The 21787-nt window shown below is 29.3% G+C and overlaps 1 protein-coding gene across 1 annotated transcript in view; it reads left to right on the top strand.

Annotated features, from left to right (window-relative positions):
- Nucleotides 1–223: 223 nt before the first annotated feature.
- Nucleotides 224–21787, top strand: part of Lim1 (LIM homeobox 1) — a 250567-nt gene continuing 229003 nt past the window's right edge. The window contains exon 1 of the mRNA XM_014424798.3: nucleotides 224–396. Within this exon, the coding sequence (XP_014280284.3) occupies nucleotides 224–396 (173 nt within the window). The remainder of the gene's footprint in view (nucleotides 397–21787) is intronic.

The raw sequence follows: 21787 nt of genomic DNA, 5'->3' as shown, positions 1-21787 counted from the left end.
GTTAAACTTTTTTTTTTTTTTTACTATCGATATGAGATTTTTAGTGTTCGATCTGTTCTCATACGTAATCTTTCCTGAAAATTCTTCCAATAATCTCTAAACAATAATCATAAATTTGTTTTCTTTTTGTTTTGTTTTTTGTATTTTTTTCCTTTTCTCATTAATGTTTTGTTTCTCATGTATTTCAGGTCGGGGAGCAGGCGGTCTTGTCAATACGAACGCAATGATCATCGTATGCGCTGCATGTGAGAAACCCATCTTGGACAAGTTCTTGTTGAACGTGTTGGACAGAACATGGCACGCAGAATGCGTCCGTTGCTTCGATTGCCACTCCAACTTGACTGACAAGTGCTTTTCCAGGGAAGGGAAACTCTTCTGCAGAAACGACTTCTTCAGGTAAGTCTATGGATAAATAATTATTAATAGTCGATTAAATATTTGACCTAATCGTCTTCGGTTAATAAGAAATTGTTTATTTTTCGATTTTTTTCATTGAGTTTGGAGAAAAAAGTTTTACCTAGAAGCAAGTATTTAAATCTACTATTGCGATGTTCATCCGTGGTTTATTTTTAAATTATGCGAATAACGAATACAAACATAAAAAGAAACATTATCGCGAAAGTTTAATAATAAACTGAATCTAGATTTTAACTAATGTAATACATAAATTCATATACCTACAAACGTACATTAAACACATTATAAGGGATATATTACTAAAATAAATTTTCAACTACCGATATTTAAAATGTTTAAAGTTGTTAAAGTAAATATTAAGTAAATAAAACAGATCGAATTTTTTGTTTGATAAAATAAATTAACCTTTTGGTTTATAATTTCTTTTTATATTCGTGTATTTAAAATTAGTTAACTTTATCCAATAGCCCATATTATATTTTAAGTAAACAGTATATTTCGTTAAATTATTAGGAATTTCAGTTAATATTTGTTGTATTATTTTAGAATCAATTTTTATAATATTACCCTTTCATATATAAACTTTTTTACATAAATTGATGGTTGATAAAATGTACAATTTCTCGAATTACAAGTTAAAAAAATTATTTAGTGATCAGGTATTTTTTCTTTTTGGCAATTGAAGGAAGTCACTTATCTAGCTGTTTTAATATTGCGCTATCCCCACTCTCCCGTTTTCTTATGGTAATTATTTTATTATTCTGTGACTGATAATCAGAGGAAATTCTGGAATATATAAAATCTTCGGTTTTTTTACATATTCCGGATTCAGCCCTGCAAAATTGAGAGAAACCTTGGTTACTAATAGTTTTTCTATTCCTCCCAAACCATCCTCCTACAATCAATGATATACGGTCAAATAATTTGTAAAAATTAGTTTAAGTCATAAAATTTGTATATTTTCTCTGATTGTTCTCCTCTCCACGGATTTAATTTATGCTGAGTTTTGATAATGCATTGTTCTTAATATTTTAAAAATAAGTCTTATAAAATTAATTATTATTAAACATTCATTATTATCAATAAATGAGTTTACGATTAAGTTCTTCAGCAGTAATTTATGTGGTTTTAATAACTTTTTCTCCTACGTATTCTACAAAGAAATTCTGGATAAAACAACCAAGCTTTCTTTTTATTTATTTTAATATGAAATAATATTTTTAAATAACGTGTATTTTTTCAGTAACGTTATATTAATATATTAGATACTTTTTTATTTAACATGAATTTTCCTTAATGGTCTTATATATTCGGCAAAACAGCATTATGTAGGTTTCTCTCAAAGTATATGACCCAAAAATTTAGTCCTAGAATCGTATGTATGTTCATACATATTTTTTGGCTTTTGGTCGTAATTAAGAAGTGTGAAGTGCTAATGGGGAATAAAATGGATATCCTTGACCGGATTTAAATCCTAAGTTTCTCTCTTTTATGTCGGAATAAAAATTGTCCACTGATAGGGGGCTCTGGTGTAGAGTTGTCAGTGCAGAGATTATTCACTGTCTAAATATATATATATTGTTTCATTTGTAATTTCAAAAGAAAAATATTTCTTTAATGTTATAACAGACAGAATTATTTATAAATTTTCGTTAAGGTGTTTTAAGACGTCTATCTAATTTTATGTTTACAATTCTAAAATTTACATGAAATTTTTTCAATATTTTAAGTTTGTTTTTTAACTTACTTCTACTTGCGGGCAATTGAGGTTCTGGAAGCAGTGGGATTAAGCGACAGGTTGTTGATCTGTAAACTAAAAATAATTAAACATATATAAATTAATTAAATTACATATCATGACATAATAGTAATAAGCTATCAATTAAATTATATATATATATTTTTTAAATCATGTTGATTCCTTACTTTCATTTTTGTATATTTCAGCATTATTATTGATTAAAAAAAATTAATTAACTTTCATTTAAAAAAGTCGACAATTTGTAGTTGACAGGTTCAATTTTAAATTCATTGCATATAATGTAATCAAACTTCACGAAGCATTGGTTTCGAAAAATATTTTATTTTACCATATTTAGTGTAAAAATTTTGTTTTTACGAAAAAAAATAAAATAATAATTTTAATTATTATATTGGTCATTTGTAAAATGTCGACCTCAGGATCATATGAACTTGCACCAGAGGCTTAAACACTACTGTAAAGTTCTTTGGGCACAGTAGTTTTTTTGACTAAGGTTCTTTGAGAACATATGTTTAACTTTTTTTGTACAAGCATTATAATATGATGCCAACATATCCATGACATAAGAAGCTAACTAAATAACAGCCATCGTTGTATTGAAGTTATTGGAAATAATATATTTATGAAAAAGATAATATATTATATATCATTTAATTTTACTTTATATTCAACTTTTGTGATATTTTTACTCTTTTAATATTTCCGAGCAGGGATGAATCTTTTATATTAAATAGAAAAAATAAATAAAGATAAATGTTTCTCACCATTTCCTTCAAAACAGTTAAGAAGTTGGAATTTATTTATCATTATACAGCCAGTGACTTTTAATATTCCAGGTAAATTTAAAAAAAAAAAAAACTATTCTTTTTTAATTTCAACATATATTTTCTAATTATTGGGTCCTACCAATTTTCATTGTAGAACTTATATTTGGCATATATATGTAATTTTCTGCTCTCTTTAAACTTTCATTTTAAATCTTTAATATAACAAAATATTTTTAACTACATTTCTAGAGAATAGGCCACTGAAGATGAAGTTAGCTATGGACTGTCATGTGAAAGAAAGTCAATAATTCATAAAACACGAAATGTATCAACTCATCTTGTTTTATTAAAACGTTTTAAAAATAAAATTAGAAACTTTCAACTTTATTAATTTTTTTATTGTAGAAATTTTATGATAACGAAAGAAAGTATGTGAAGGGAACCCGACTGTGGAGAAATTTCATTTCATCTAAAAATAAAAAAAAACAGCTAAAATTTTTATTCTAGGATTGATCCCTTTACAATAATATTACTGGCGTCAAAATTAGAGTAAAATTTTAGACTTTAGAGTAAAATACAAAATAAAAATGAAATTATAAACCATCATACATTTTAATGAAAATAATGAATTTGAAAAGATAAAAATGAACTCCAATAACTAGCTGAGTATATAAATTAAAAGTAGAACAAATAAAATAAAACCATATGTCATGTCAAAAAACATAAGATAACTAACTTCTGATAATAAATTTTAAAAAACAGATAAAAATCAAATACCACTAAACTAAAAATAATCCATGAAAGGTACACTTTCTGCTAATATACATATTTATAAGTATAAACGAAGATCTGAAAAATATACAACAAAACAAATACATAAAATATATAAACCAACGGTATGTATTATTATTAATATTACTAAATGGTAATAATAAAAAATTCTCTAAGTTATCATATCCAATGAATGAAATAAAAGGAAAACGAAAGGAAAAGTGTTAATTATATGAGTATATGCACATGTTTATAGATTTTTCGTAAATATTAAAACATCCAATAATATTTATGTTAAATATTATTTCCCTTCCTATCTATTTACATCTTACTTGATACTTTTAATTACTATTCTTCCGTAATTGGGTGGACAGAAGGTGGTCGAATAAACGGGAATTGAAGTTTGGAAGGGTATGAGAACTACGAATATAATGTCTGTTATTTATCTAAGATTTCCAAAAAGTTATTTACTGATTTACACACTGATTTTTTTTTTAAATGTTCAGTGTCGTTCTAGGAGGGTTTGCTTAGCTATTGAAATATGGATTTATTCAGTTGAAAAAATGATGTGGTCAAAATAAAAAAAATTATTGGCGCATAACTCAAAACTTATTTTTTTTTCATATACTGAAATGTCATTACAATTATAATCAAAGATATGGAAAATTGAACGTTTTTGTTATATTTTTTAAAAAAAAATGTTTTAAACTTTTTGCAGTTTCAGCAAAAATTTTGTTGAATTATAACTTCATAAGACTTTTAGAAACTCACTTGAGATATAGTGAACTGTTTTTTCCTAGATACATCCATAACACATCGTTCTTATATATCACTATTAGATATATATAGTCTTAAGTTTTGTTATGAAATGAAAAAAAAGTAAATTGATCTAGCTGTTGGTATATAGGTTCAATTTATGTATCCAAGACATGAAAATAATGATGTATAAGTAAACCTATAATTTTAACTAAATGTCAAACATTCAATCTATATATAGTACATAATCTAGTCTAGCAATAGCGAAGCATTGTCGGGCCAGTTTTTATATACTTAGATATATTGGACAAGAATTGTCTATGAAACTGAAATTGAACATAATCCACCATTGGTTTGGTTGGACAACCCAAGTAACAAACGAAGAGTTCTCTTATAAAACGTCTATCAAGACCTTAAAGAATGAACGGAAAAAAAATATGTTGCTCTAAACAAACCCTTCAGAAATTACTTAGATTAACAACTCAAACAAATTTATGGTTCCTCATTGGAAGATACCGCATTCTCAGAAACGTATATGATGTTTTAATATACAAACATTTGGACACAAAGTGACCTGTTGAGTGAAGCAGCTGACAGCCGATGCAGTAAATTTGGCTTACGAGGTTACGAAGATAAGATCGAAGCATTATCGTAAGCCGAAAAATAAACCCGATTAACAGGATCACAGCAGACGGATAAACTTTCCCTGATGTATATTATGTAAATATCTCTGCAATGGAATAACTTCAAGAACTTAACAACTCAACTTCAGCTTGACAAAATAAGTGAAAGTATTTTTTAAAATAATATTCACCATATTTATTCATTTTTTTTTTTACATGCACTGCAAACAATTTTTTTTTAAAAATTATTATCAAGTTTCACTGGAAGCAAAATAAATTTATATATAGCTACTCACTTCTCTTTATTTATTTATTTTTATATTTTCTATTTAGTTAAACCATACAATACAATTTTTTTTTATTTTCATCGCAGATTTATAATTGACAAAAAATGACCATATAACAATACTTTTTGTTTTGTTTTTTTTCTCATTTTTTAGTTCGTAGTTCTTCAAGCGATTGCTCTATTAAAAAGAAAAAAAAACACTCACCTTAACCTGTAGACATCGTATTGAATTTCGATAATAATCATTTCTCTTATTTATAAAAAAAAATTAATTAATCTGAACTACCATGTTTGGTTGTTTTTAATTTTACTACAATGTTGCTATTTTATTTTAATTTAAAATATTTGTATACACTTTCATTTATTCGCAGCTTTATTTTTTGTTTGCCTGCAGCTGGAAATTTTAACATCAGATAAGTCTATAAATTTAAATAAAGCTTTAATAACTAATTCAATATTTATTTATGTCTGATCACTGGAAAAATCAAATTTGAGATATGCGAGGATGGAATAGGGGGGTATGATGGATACTTTTAAGGACTATTCAAAAGGGAGGGGGGAAGCACAAAGTGTAACTTAGTTTAAAAGAAAGAGAAGATAGTGATATAAATATTGTATCTTTACTAATATGTTTTTGTCGGATGGCTATGTTTTATAGGAACCCATTATTTTTGAGCAGCGTGGGTTATTAAATGAATCATTTCTTTTTTAATAAACAAATATATAGCCATGATATAATTTTAAAACAAGTGAAAATAAAAAATTAAAATTTTAAAACTTTTTAAGCAATTATAATTTTATTACATTTTCTTTGTAGTAAGAGCGAATTCATCGGTTATCTAATTTTATTTTACCTGTTTTAAACTATTACATAAATAAAAAAAATAACATACATAAAAATAACCGAGCAAGTTCGAATAAGTCTATAAAAAAAAAATGTTTTAATTAACAGTGATTAGGAGTCATAGATTTCCTACTATTAGCAATATGTTATTTTTAACAGTTATTGATAAATAACTACAATGATCTGTCTGTTTTCCAATTTAATTTTCAAACATTATTTTTTAAAATTCATCTTAGTAATAATTAATACGAAGATATGAGATAAATTCGTATGAAATATCCCATCTCCTAGTGAACATAAAATATAAATTCATAACATGTGCATCCTTTTATCAAATAAAAGTACTGATATTACAAATAGCTATTATTTTTATATTTTATTGAAAATTAACAGACTATAGAAGTTCTAACTTAACCTTTAATTATTAATTATTACTTTCAAAATAGGTAACTTACCCTCAACCCCTACCAAAAAAATTAAACCCACAAATCTTAATACAAATTACAGGAGTTAAGAAAATATTTTTTTGTTGAATTTAACATAATATCGAAATATTAATGATGTTTTAATTATCCAATTACGAAAGAAGGCTTTTTTGTTAAAAAATATAGTTATTAATAAGTTATCGTCCGTTATTGTTAAAAGTTTATGCATTCTATCATATAATGGGAATCTAATATTAGTCGTGTCGAAAAAATAAAATCATTAAATTAATTAAATACCTTCAATAAAAAATAAAAATTTATCCCTTATACAAACACAAATAAACACAATACATTTTTACACAAATATACATTGTTTGTCAGTAACCGATTGAAAGGGGTTAAACTTCCATTCGTGGCTAAATATTGTCTTTCTGTGTTGGGGAATATATGTATGTGTTTTCTAAATAATATAATTTTCCTCACTCCGCATAAACTAAACAATTATTTCACACAAAAATTCTATTTGTACTTTAAAATATTTTTTTTTATGGTTAAATAATTTAATGATTTTTAAAATCTCACTAAATTTTATCGATGTCTAATCATAAAATGCGGTTTATTTTTATGATTTTCGCTTTTTTTTTTTAAATTATATTATGACTAATATAAATTTTTTTATCGCAATTGAACAAAATTATATTAATGGTGATAGTTTCAAATGTTGATAGAATTAAAATTAGATAGCTTAAAAAAATAATATCCGGTATACTCTGTTTCAGGTTTGATAAAAATCTGTCTTGAAGAAATTATACAAATAAATGGAAAAATAGATAAAAAGGCCTTCTCTTACACTTCTATTTATTTTTTTTTTCATTTTATTATTTTTTTTTTCGACTAAGCATTTATTCAAAAAATATTTCAATTTAAGTAATTTCATATTATGAAACATCTACCTATATTTTATATCAAAGAGTATTTATTATAAATTTATTTTGGGAATTCTAGGATAGCTTGTTTAATTATTTATTTAAACCTACATATATATTACTGCTTTTGAAAAATGGACTTTTTTGATCATAAAAATTAAAAAACAGATACACCATTTATTATTCATTTTGAATACAAATAAATTACAAGAAAAGAAGTGTATTGAGATCAATTAAAAAGAAATGGAACAATTAAATTCCATGAAGGAGACCTGAAGGATATATTAGAAAAAGAAGAACAATACAATGTTTCATCAAAATAAAATTATCCAAGAATAATGAAGCCCTGCTCAACATTTCTTACATGCATCCAAGAAAATGAAGATAGAAGAAAGAAGAATATGAAAAAAATAAATAAATAAATAAAAAAATAAGAATGAAAATTGAAGACTGAAGTCATCTTAAACAATGGTATTTATGTAACTGAAATATAATATTTATAATTATTATTTCCTTTTTTGAGCCCGAATTGATTATTAATGAAAATCTCTTTTTTGTGCTGTATTTTCTTGTTAAATAATTATTAAAAGGGATACAGTTATAAAAAAAAATTGATAAAACTGACATAACCAAGTACTTATTTTGCTTTGCTATGGACATTTTAAATTTTAACTTATGTTGTTATATTCACTTAAAACCTAAACAAGAAAACTTATATTTATTGAGTATCGAAATTAAGAGAAAAGGAACAAGAACCTTAAGTGGATACTGAAATAGAATTGTACGGATTTGTTTTTTGTGGAAAATGTTAGTAGAAGTTTAAAATGATTTCGATAAACACTACGCAAATGCTTATCGAAAATGTCATAAGACTAGTTTCAAAGCTTCTATTATTGAATAAATGTTTTTAATTAATGATAAAATATATAAAGGTTATTTATCTAATTATAACTTATGTATCAATCAATAAAAATCTTACAAAAAAAAAAAAATAAATAAAATAATATACTCGCGGATGTGAATGTAATAGGGAATGCGCTTCACATACACGAATAGTTTCAAAACTTAACAATTAAAAAAAATATATATGAAAACACAAATGAAATATTTTTATATTTAATAGAAATGCGAATTTATATACATAAAATAGACAAACGCCCATAATAATCCTGAAAAAACAAAAATACAGACGTGTATGTAACAGATGTAAATTTGGAACTTACTATATAAACACGGATAGTTTAAACCTAAAACTTTATTCGAAAACGAATTGGAATTAGAGCCTTCCACAAAAATATAATTATTACTTCGAAGAATGCATATGTTATCATAAAAATAAATTTAATATTAACAGTTCTGTGGAATAACACTCTTTCTAAAATGGATCTCGTTCATCTACCATTATTCAAATATTCTCATTTATTTATTTATTTTTAATGTTTAATAAAGGTTAGCGCCTATCAAAGATGACATACAATTCGCTTATAATTACGAGATGGTGGAATTATTATAAAAAACAGTATAAGAGGGTTTTTTTACACATAGGAATGGGTAAGGAATTCCAATAAAAGATAGGTTGAGGAGAAGGTATATGTCGGTACGTTTAGATCTTGTTTTCAATAAGAGGAGAAACCAAAGGTGATAGATCAAGAATAGGGAGTTTAGATTTTAGTGGATTTTGAATATTTAGCTACTAAAGGTGTACTATCGTTGGAAAAGATTAGGTCACTTTAGTTTGGAACGCTAGAGATTCGAGAACAAGTGTACCTTGTAAGTGATAAGTTCTACTCAATTTTTTATTTTATTTCCTCTTACCTATATAATAAATATATAGTGACGGGAAGTATCGTGAAAAATTCCGAATCAAAATTTTCTACGGAAGTACACGTTTTAATAGGTCTTATTCTCATGAAAATATTCTGACAGGACTTAAATGCCAATTTTTCCAAATATTTACCTTAAAATAGCGTTCAGTTTGGTTATTTAAAATAATCTACAATCTCTTATTGTACTTGTACTTAACTTGTTTTTGAAAGACTCGAGGTTTTATTTTTAGAATACAATTTTATCTTAAATACGTTAACATTTTATTATCCAGCCCATTTATACAATTAAATTGTATTGTGCTATACTTCAATTCGTCAAATGTTTGCCAAAATAGCTCTGATTAACAGAAATTAAGAAAAATATATACAATAAATAATATGGTCTGAAGATTTGTGGTTGAAATTACGTGCTTTTGTATATCATTTTTAATGTTTTTATTATCATAATGTTTTTAGAGAACTCTTATACCATACTTTTCCAAGTTTTTACATTGGCTAAACAGACGGAGAAGACATCCCATAACTGTTCTGAAGAACATAATGTTCATCTTTAATAAACCGCTAATTCGTGTCAAGTCTATGCTTTTGAACAGTTTTATAGGGACAAACACTGCCATAATATCTTTTAAGGTTCTCTATTTCGATATAAAATTATGCAGATTACCGAATTATACGCGACGAAAAGGCATTATTCAAATTTATTTCACCAATTCATTTAGTAAACAACCACTCCCGCTGTTTTTATGATTAAAAAAAACTCTCAATACGACACCGCGTTGTTCCATGTGGAGGTTGGACGTCGTATTAAATGCATACGTTTGAATAGTCAACCATGGACCATTGTTTTCGTTGTATTTTGCCACTTCGAAAGGCACTAATATTGCAGTAGGAAAATATTCTTATATCTCAAAACGTAATTTTGTCTACTTATAAATTAAAAAAAATAACAAAAGAAATAATATCATTAAACTATCAATCATATATGGAATTTCCATACCACCATCTACTTTACTTTATTTATTTTTTTAATTTATTACTTATCAATTTATTTTAATTTCTGTCATACAGGAGGTTATCCACAGGGTAGCACCTTTTTCGGTGTGGGAGGTCTAGTTTCTATTTTGAGGGACGCCACAGAAATAAAAGTCGACTCCCCAGGCCGGATTCGAACCGGCGACGCTGCACGTACGAGCCAATCGAAGTTCGAGCTTTAACTCGCTCGACCACGAACGGCAATTATCACCCCTAAAATGTTTAACATGTCTTGGTTGTTTATTTTTTTTTGAAGACTCAAGATTTTATATTATGTTCTTTTAATAATTAACTTACTCCCATTTTCTAAATAAAGATGTAATGACCAAAGTTTTCTGGTGGTAAGGTATTTGGAAAGGTTTGTCAAATAGAACGTATTATGATCACTCCTAATTCTTCTTTCCACCTTCTTGTACGAGAAGCGGTGTAAATAGAGAAGAATTAGAGGCTCAAAAGGAAAAAAAAAAATGAAAGATTTACCGCTGTCAGTGGCGTTATTAGTATCCCAAGCAGCGTGGCCCTTATTTCAACAAGTCCATTTGCATATTTCTTCTCCCAGACTGGGCTATCGGTTCCCTTTAATACGGAGATGAGACATGCATTAGCAACCAACCCCTTCAGCGGCAAGAGCTTAACTTGCTCATTGCTAACATCTACCTCCAGTCAAATTGTAATCCATGGTTTACGTAAAGACCGCATAGTGATTAAATCTGATTCAGTCTATCAACTGTTAAGCTAAGCGCATATCAGAACGCTTCAACACTTTTCTGGTGTTGCGAAAACGCATCAGCTTTTTGTAACACAACCTAAACATAGGAACAACACATATTGGCTAAATACTGATAGAAATATTAATTTTTCAAAATACGAATTATTTTTATAAAAAAATTTAAAATTATAAATATATGGTTTAATGATGTTCTATATTTTTTAAAGCAATATTTAGGGTATTTTTAATTTATTAATTAATTTTAGTAATATATCTGGAGTGTATTGAACTTTCTACTGAACTATTTATCATTGAACTGTTTTAATTAGATAGACAAACTCTACCACCACACCAATAAACTTGTACAAGATATAGCAACCACGAACATTCCCGACAGCACTTACCGAAGACAGGAAATACATAAACGATAATATCGAGAATAAAATATCGTTATTCAATATAATATTTTATTAAAACCCAAATATTGATATTATAATATGACATAAGACAAAATATTGATATTTCAAGGATAAAAGTTATTTGATAGTTACAGACTCTTGGTTGTCAATGATTGCAGTAAAACCTGTTCAGCAACACAATCTGAATTAGAATCCGAAATTAGATCTAACAAAAATAATATTATCCGGGAATCATCCATTTTGAATTACTCGTTAACAAATAAAACATAATAAAATATAAAATGTCGGAAGTATTCAACTTTAGTATTTATAGTTATTTATTCAATAATTTTATTATCTGTTATTTTACCTTAATAATACGCTGAACAAAAATTTAATTTGTTAACTAATCTGGACATATGGAGTTGAGCTTTGGGGCTCCACTAAACCTTCGAATTCCTCTCGTATTGAATCCTTACAATCCATAATCCTTCGTAAAATCCTCAATGCGTCTTACTTTGTCAAAAATAAAATCATACATAAAGACCTTAATGTTCCCTATGTAACCGATCTAGCCCGAACCAGATATCTTCTGTATATATATTATGAAATATAATAGGATACACAGTACAAGTTGATGTAGCATCTTTATTTGATAATGATGTTTTCAGCTATTGGCACGAAGGGTGCTATCTTTGACCTGCGTTTTCAAGTAAACATGCTTTTCTAGCCTTCTGATTTCCCGTTTGTCACAACGCAAACTGGTTTAAGAGACTCATAGTTTTGTTTTTGATTCTCCTAGAAACTTCCTATGTTACTAACAAAAACATTGGTACTGTCGACACTGTTGGAAGAATAAGGTGCGCTAAAAAAAGTTTCTAGAATTGTTCGGAAATAAAGCGTTAGTTTAGAATAAAGTTGAAAGTAGATAAAGGAGGGTTGTTTGGCTTATCGCTAGGCGAGGCAGGCACGTGTTAAGAGTCGCACGCGTGTCGGCTGATGGCGATCAAAACTATCGTTTCCCTTATCTGGCACACGGCGGAGTGGGGGGGGGTTGATCACAAACTGATCCGCTGTAACTTGCCCTTCAGTTCGACCGCTCGATAAATGTACATTTCCACACACACCGATGCGACCCGATCCATCCAGATATGTTTCAATGAAATCATCAATATGAATTCTTTAACGGAATTCCTATTTTCTTTGTGTATGCCTTGCATTTCTTTTATAAATAGTATACACAAACTTATTGATACAGGATTCGCTATGGGACCCTTTCTGTTGCCTTTCCAATGCTTCATTGTTGCATTCGCGCACAATTGTTTTCCTGATTCTAGGAATTCATGTTTGGATCGAACACTGCATTTAATTGTCCCTCATGTTTTTCTCTATTTTTATGATTAACTAGCAAATGCAATCATAATATTTCTTGATTTCCCTCCTTATCACTTCTAGTTTTATTTTATTTTTTTTTAATCATTTATTTATTGTTATTTACAACTGTATAACATATATACAACAAGTAAATTTGCTGTAGGTGAGATAGTGACATGATACAATCATGTGGAGAATCTACCTATTGATAGAATTCCAATAATATTTCTAGAGGAGAAGATCACGAGGCCATCTTCTTTTCAGACGCCTAGGAGGATTATTAGGTAATGAAGTAAAAGCCAGGTTAGGAACAAGTGGATTTGGGTGGTTGAGAAGTTTTCTATGGAAGGAATGGTATCTGGTTTTGGCCAAATCGGCAACATATAGAACATTGAGGTCATGATGGATGACTTGATTTGTGACAAAGTAAGGAGCGTTAAGGATTTTACGAAGGATTTTGGACTGTAAGGATTGGATTCGGGAGGAACACTTCTAGTTTAATGAATTAGACTTGGAATTTAATGAATCCTTCATAATCCTCATAACGGGAAGACGAAACTTAAACATAGTTTAATCAAGCAATATTTAAAAAGCGCCTGAAATTGGAAAACATCATGAGTTCATACCGTATTTACTAGTAAAAATAAAGTAAAATAAAATTAGTATAAACAATTAAAAATAAATAAAATAATAGCACAGTACATAATATATTTAAGTTGAATTTAAAAATATCAGTCTAAAAAAATCAGTCTAGAGAACTCCAAACCAACCCTCATGTGAAAGACAAATGACTCCAGGAGATCGCAGTGCTTTTATCTTAGCCAGTATTATTTCACATAATATTTAATTTCCTCCAATTCCAAACCAATCAAATAAAGATTCAAAGACGTAACGAAGTGTAAAATTCCACAGGTCAATACAAAGGTTTAGTCGACCTTTCCGTTCTCCCAATACATTTTAATGTGATTCGCCAGTCGTGTCTAGGTATGTGCGATCCGCTCCTTAACTGATTTAAAGAGCTGTTTCTATTGATTCAGCTATCAGTGATTCGGGGAAAATGAGTGGCAGTTCTTCTGATTGACTCACGAACTGCACCTTTCATTTGATCGTTTGATTTTCCCCTCTCACGGCAGCAATCACTGGTACCTTTTCTCAATGAAACATCCTCCCCTTCCCTCTTTAATTTGAAAATATAAAATGGGTGAATCATGTTTACCGTGCGTTAATCGTTCTTATCTAATGGTTCTGTTAAATCTTTCTAGCTGTCCATTCTTTTGATGAGCAGTTTTGTTCATCCAAAAAATTTTATTTATTTTATTTATATTAATTTTATATCCTTAACGCTCCTTACTTTGTCACAAATCAAGTCATCCATCATGACCTCAATGTCCCATATGTTGCCGATTTGGCCATAGGCGTCTGAAAAGAAGTTGGCCTCGGGATCTTCTCCTCTAGAAATGTTATTGGAGTTCTATCAATGGGTAGATTCTCCACATGATTGTATCATGTCACTTTCTCAACTACAGTAAATTTACTTGTTGAATATATGTTATACAGTTGTAAATAACAATAAATAACCATGAAATTTACATTTCATTTTATAAAGAAGTAATATGTTTTAAGTTGTCCCATGTTTTGTCTCCGCAAGCCTTTGCATGTCCAAAGGCTTTATTCTGTCATATGACCGAAAATGTCGACTACCACCATTTATTGATTCTTCTTTTGAGACTATTTGGAAATAATCTCTGATGAACAGATAATAATGCATCCTTTTATAATGTACAGACATTACCTATTTTTGTGACTGCCTACGCAGTCACTGAATTTCATTTATTGACCAGTTTACTGTGTGAGATGAGATTCATTGCTTAAAAACGCCGAGTTTCATAATTTCCTATATCTTTAAAAGTATGGTGTTGATAATTTCATGGTACTGGTTTGTGCTACTTTATTTTTGGAGAAGAGGAGGATGGTTATTTCAGCAACGTTGGTCAGTTGAGAATCTGACTTCTCGATCCATTTTTAAGTTAGGTATAGTTGTTCTCGTAGTTCCAAACCCAAACTAATTTTTTTTATAAAATTATTTAAATTAGTCTATATTATTCATTGATAATAATTAATTAATTGTTTCATTGATAAAAGTTACATCCATCAAATTTTGTATATTTTTGGGTCATAATGACGTTTTCTTCTCTATTCCACAACCTACTACGATTACACTAAGATCGAAAGCGGACTTAACTGTGGAAGAATGCTTACTATCTCCCAATATATGAAATCAACTCCCCAAACCAAGTCTTCCTTTGCCCTTCTGTCCGCACTTCGTATTCTTGGAGTAGGTTCTGACGTCAGCTAATAAGAGAAGATTGTAAGGTCAGGTACACGTTACTCACCATCTAAGGGTTTGTCACCAACTTTCCTAATTGTGACTACCTGTAGATAGTTTTTCAACAGGATGTTCCTACAATTTGGCCTATCATTGCCTGCTTCCTTCGTAAGTTAGGTTCCCAATTGTGTAAAGCTAATAGCAGTGAGGAAGGCCACACCGCACCAGGGTGATTTGAGAATATTAGGTTCAGTATGGGCTTGCAAGAACCTGTAATGCACTTCATTCATGTTAACGAATTGTTTATACCTCTTTTTTAAATTTAAACTAATTTGAAATTATAAAAATTATTGTCTGGTTTTTTTAAATCAATTATCTAACTGATAATGGACCACCTGTTTTGATTGTTTTGTATCTTAACTTGATGAAACATCAATTTATCTCGATAGGTTTTTTTTTATTTATATATATTCTGGCCGATAAATAGTTCGATACTCATAAAAATAAAGTATTTAAATTTTTTCCTATCGTAGTTTACAATGCCATATTCGTGTACCTTTAAGATTAATATGTTTATCAAATAATATCATATTTTACTTTGGAAAATTTATAAAAAATGAATATCTACATAATACCATAATTATTCAACAATTTTCTTATTTACACTGTATAAAAATTTATAGTTTTATCAAGAACTTATCTTCATCAAGTTAGGATTCTGATGTAAACATTTTTTTGGAGTCTAATATATTTTATCTTTCTTGATAACGACCTGAGAGTCGTAACGTTGGAGAGAAAAAAAGCGATAGATATCAAAAGATATTTGTGTTTTAATTTAAATGTATTTTAATAATTATATTTATGTTATTGTCAAAGAGATTTGGTTTAATTTGTGTTTATTCCAATTTATCTACGTCAATGTTCTAAGGACGGTTATTTTATCACTATATATGTTATGTTGGGCTGCTCGTAGCTCAGTAGTTAAGACACACTCTTACTAATTTGATGTCTATTGGCGGTGCAGGTTCGAATCCGGCCTGGGCGTTGACTTTTTTCATTGAGTGGCGGTCCCACAAAATGAAGAACTTTGACCCCCAACCATGGTTAGGCAATATAGGACTCCAATGGGAGTCTTAAAAAGAGCAGAAAAAGAAAAAAAAAAGTGTTATGTTATATCATGGCTAAAAAAAAACAATGAACTATTGTCAAATATAATGTTTATCGTTTTAAACTAATTGAGACATCTCAAAAACTCATTAAACGTGAGGATTTCGAAGAAAATTAACATGGGACCTATAGCGTAAATGTTTGCCACACGCATAAGCACCTTTCTTCTCTACTAGTGTCCGCATTATTGTCTCGAAGGGGAAATAAATAGAACAAAGAAAATCTTTGTGAGACATACTTTAAGAGATAAGGATCGTCTGTGGTGATATTTTCAAGTAGCAGATAAGCCTCGCTCAATGTGAACAATACTCATTGTTCCAACGGCAAGAGGATGAAAATGACAGCTCCCGTCTTGGAGGCATCCAGTGCCAGATTTCGAATTATTTTTTTTCGAAGTTGGTGAGAAATTTCAAATCGATTATTGCCCACGGGTTCATTGAAGAGTAAATTTCGTACCGATTCATATAATAATCAGGATTGATGCCAGTCCCGTATTTCCCGGAGCAGTCTCGTTTTTTGAATCGTTGTCCCGTCGCCCGCCGCCCTAACACGGGACACGATTTGTCCCGTAATTCGGAGATCCTGTTTTATCTCGAAAGATTTTTTTTTCCGCATTGGGAACGCTGCTGGTTGAATTTTAGAGATTTTTAATTGGTGGAGAAATTGGCCTAATACCGGTTTAAGGCAACACTGCGTTCCATATCGCCGCCAACTCACCAAGGCGATGTGTACAATATACACTTTTTCCAGTTTTAAAAGTGTTTTTACTCTTTTCTTTTTTAGTAAATTTCTAATCATAATAATACATCTACTCAACGGAAATATTGATTTCTTCGTTCAATGTTTTTAAAATAATTAATAAATTTAGTTTATGTTCATTTTCTTAGTTTGTTTATGTTCATTTTCTATATCCTTCTGTTTTTATATATTTTAAGAGAGATTTTGTTTATTTATATGAATTTTTTTTCATTCTTATTTTATTTTATCATTCATCACTATTACCTATTGCCCAAAAAGGTGTGGCTGATTATAATGTCTATTAATAAATAAAGTTCGATTAAAAACAAAAATAAAAATAAATTAGTTTTTAAGTAATTATAGGAAACATTTTATTTAGTTTTAGTTCCTTCAACAGTTTTTTCTAATATTAAAATATATATATATATTTTCAATATAAATACATTTTATATTTTTCTATAAACCATTTTTACACTTATGATATTATTTACGGATTATTGAATTCACCTCGACTTCACTTCTACTCACCACATTTTTTTGTCCCGATTTTTGCATTTATTTCGCTAAATTAAAATTGATTTTCAAATGCGATGTCCCTACTATACATCACAACCACCTATCTTCATGCTGGAAAGCCTTTCTAATATCTAGCATTCATATCTTGTTTTGCAGTAGTAAGGAATTCAACTTTTGAAATTCAGTTCCCACATTTTTTGTCAATAATTAAAATATGAAGTGGGCTATTGATTCCTTCATACGACTCCGATGACTGGATGTCGTCTGATTACCAAAAAAACTCATCAGAAAATTTTTCGAAATTTCTTTCTTCATTGTCTTTCTTTTTAACCAGGCACTCGGTTCCTTAATAAAGAGAGAAAAAAAATCAGTTAAAATTGAAAAAAATAAGTATTCTTATTTTATTAATTAACTTGATAATGGAACATTTTTTTATAAATGTATGTGCATATATATACTTTATAAACATTGTATTTGTTTAAAATTGTTATTATTGTATCACAAATTACGATGGATAATTATGAATTATTCGGTGAATTTTTAATTTTTTTTTTCTATTGCATGATCACCAACAAAAATATTGAGATACAAAACTTACTGGACACCAGACAATTTTTGACAGATATTGACCGTGGTTTGGATACCACGTAAACCATAAGATTCCCTTATTTATCCGTTTTAGGTTCAAAACATTAGGACATCAAATCAATGCAGAATCTTATAAAGTTTTTGAACCACAATTTTTTTTTCGCTCCCAAGAAAATTATTGGACCCGCCCTCCATACAGTTACATCACTCACAAACGGTCCAACATGTCAAGCACAATCACGTATCTTCTCTATTTATCTTCATATTATTGCCTGGAAGAAGAGAAAGAAGAAACTATGTCACATGCTGTTTGCTCATGTCATATAAAATTTGCTTGATAGTTTTTTTTTTTTTTTTTTTAAATAAATTTCTTCATTTATTTAAATTCCTTCATCATTCATTCAGCGAGTTGAATGCGAGGATAGGCTCACTATCACGGTGTAGCCAAGTACTGTCATACTTTTTTAATGCTATGATATTACTTGCTCGACATGTATCTTTCACGTGGTAATGTGTCTTAAGATTCTTTGTCCTGCTTTCTGAATTTATACGACAAAGGATGCAAGTCTCTCCGACAATTTGTATTATTGATCTACTGAAGTTGCGTTTTTTTCACGAAGAATGAACGAGTTCAACGTTCCTTCATACAATGAAACATGTGAAAGGGGCATCGTTGGCCATAATATTAGGTTCCTGTAGGTGCGACAAGCATTCCCTGTTCCGACGGTACCGGAAGCGACATTTTTAGGATCCGAGGTATAAGAAATAATTTGAGCAGTGGCTGTACTACCTGAGTCAAGCGGTCCCGATTTTCTTAGTAATTGCCTAATGATCAGACCGGCTGCTTCAGAGTATTACCACACTTCCTGGGAGGTCCTCTCTATCGACAAATGTCAAATAGGAAAGATATGGATGGTTGTGTTTGGGTTTTTCTTCCAAAGTTTAGTAATGGTAAAAAAATATTTCATAATCAAATAAAAAGTCTTGAACCCTTTTATATGGTCGAGTCTATTACTTTCAATTCCCTGTATTTGTATAAGATATAGTTAGGGGAAGTATTTCAATCTAGTAAAATTTCAAATTCGAGTTTTTTTTACGAAAATACACGTTTTGAGATGAGTTGGAATAACCTAGTCCCATAAAACGGTCTGTGTGTGAAAAGCCTAGCTCAAAAATGTATTGTCGTTCGAAGTTGAAATTCCATATGGTCTTATTTTCATTGAAAAAGTGGCATAATGTGACGAATTTTTAAAAACTCTCCCACTAAAGTTCCTTAAGTTTTGTTTATTTTAAATCAATAACCATTTCTCATTGCTAGTAGTTATAACAATGGATTAATAAAACATATTAATACATTTTATGAATAACTAAAGGAAAAATTGAGATAAGAGTTCGAATCGGAAAAAGCCGAGACTCCCCAATCTCTCTGTATTACATTTTTGCCACGATCATAAAATACGATTTATTAAATAAATCAAAACTTGTATCCTTTTTATAGTCTCAACACTTATTTATTTCATCAGTCCAACGTTTCGGCCATTTCAGCAATCCTCAAGGACATCTTCAATTATAATTTCTTCCTCACATTAAAATTTAAAATTTGTTTTGATAATTTTAAAATAAGAAGATTTAGATATTTATGATTTTAAATAAAAAAAATACGTTTTTAACTTATAATAAATGACCTGGGCAGAATAGCCTGCAAAACAAATTTTAAATTTTAATGTGAGGAAGAAATTATAATTGAAGATGTCCTGAGGATGGCTGAAATGGCCGAAACGTTGGACGGTTGAAATAAAAAGTGTTGAGACTAAAAAGGATACAATTTTTGATTTATTTAATAAATAATTACCTGTCTCAAGAAATTGAAATAATATAATTAAAATAAAATACGATATTTTAAAGCAACAGAAAAAAGTTCTGAGAAAAATTTTGTTTTAAATAAATAGATATCCTCGTAAAAATTGAATCAACGTAATTGTTTTTGTTTTTAATTACGTATACGTTAGGAGAAAACCTCAAAGGCGAATTTACAATATTCTTCACACACCTGGATTTTCTTCCATTGAAGAAGTTATATTTGAGATAATAGTCATTTATAGAACCAGGGTGGGCCGAAATGTTCCGGACAAGTTCAATTATCTTTTCGAGCCCAAAAAAAAAAAAGAGGAAATGAATTTTCTTTGTCACATTGCCAGAAAGAGACCACACAGGTTTCAAGGCGTCGATTGATGCAGACTGGATTTGTTGTATCAGGAAATTATGGGTACAACTATAGACATTTTGGACGGATTCTTTACCTCTGTCAGTTCGGGATAGGAAAAAAATTATTATTTGTCTTTTAGTACAAAATCCCAGATGAGCCAAAGGACGGCGGCTATTGTATCAAGGGGTCACAGTCCAAGACATTTTTTAATAAAGGTTATTATTAAAGTAGTCAATAGTAACTTCACAACATAAAATACGCAGTTACAGTGGTAGCTTATGTGATTACAGTGGATGTCGCTTGAAAATAATGTTTTTTCCAAAATTTCTTATAGCTGTTCTTCATATATAAAAAAAGTAGCGGTCTGTTGTTATGTCGCCTATTTAAAAACTGCAGTAAACAAAAACACAAGGTTCTTGAAGAGATAAGACAGTTGAGATTAATTAAGTTACATATTCACCGTACAATCTATCCAATTAATGAAAATATTTAATTACCTAAAAGAGAGAAAAGGTTTAGCCGACAATATTTTACTCTCTTAAAAATAATCTATTTTTACCCCCCAAATATTAATTTTTAAGACCTAAAGCTGCTCTATCCTTCTCTCTGTGGGCAATATTTCCTTGTTCCTTTTCTATCCAATCCCTGAGAAATAATAAACCATCTCTCAAACCAATCAATATTTATACTCCATTTCATAGACTGTTTCCTTTGACAAATCCTTTCTTGTCCGTTTTTAATTCCTTATCCATTTCTCTCCGTAATGTATCTTCCCTAACTTACTTTTTTAAATTAGAAGGTCCCGTGGCCATCTTCTTTTCAGACGCCTCGGAGGATTATCAGGGATTGTTATCCAACATACAGGGATTGATGGGTTATGATGGTTTAGGAGTTTGGAGAGAAAAGACGCATATCTGTTTTGGGCCAATTCTGCAACGAATGGGATGTTATGGTCTTTGTGAATGAGTTTATTTGTAACGTAATAAGGAGCATCAAGGATTTTTGCGTCGGATTTTGGATTGTAAGTATTGGATGCGGGAGGAATTTGATGGTTTGGTGGAGCCCCAGAGCTCAGTATTCCATATGTCCAAATTGGTCTGATTATCGTAGTGTATACTAATTTTTTGTAGTGAATGGGAAGTTTAGAGCGTTTGTCAAGTAAGTGTCTAACTTCCTTTAAACAGCTATTTCTTCAGCTCCTTAAATCTCAAACTTCCAATCAAATAATTAATATATAGACAATCTGATATGTTGAACTGCATAGCAAGACCATAAAAAATCAGTTATACGGATTGTTTTTTGTCCGAGAATAAAAATTTGTTTTTCATTC

This window comes from Halyomorpha halys, unplaced genomic scaffold (assembly GCF_000696795.3).
Source record: "Halyomorpha halys isolate HHAL.00 unplaced genomic scaffold, Hhal_1.1 Scaffold27.1, whole genome shotgun sequence".
Lineage (NCBI taxonomy): Eukaryota > Metazoa > Arthropoda > Insecta > Hemiptera > Pentatomidae > Halyomorpha > Halyomorpha halys.
The sequence above is the reverse complement of the archived record's forward strand: the minus strand, read 5'-3'. Positions and strand labels throughout refer to the sequence as shown.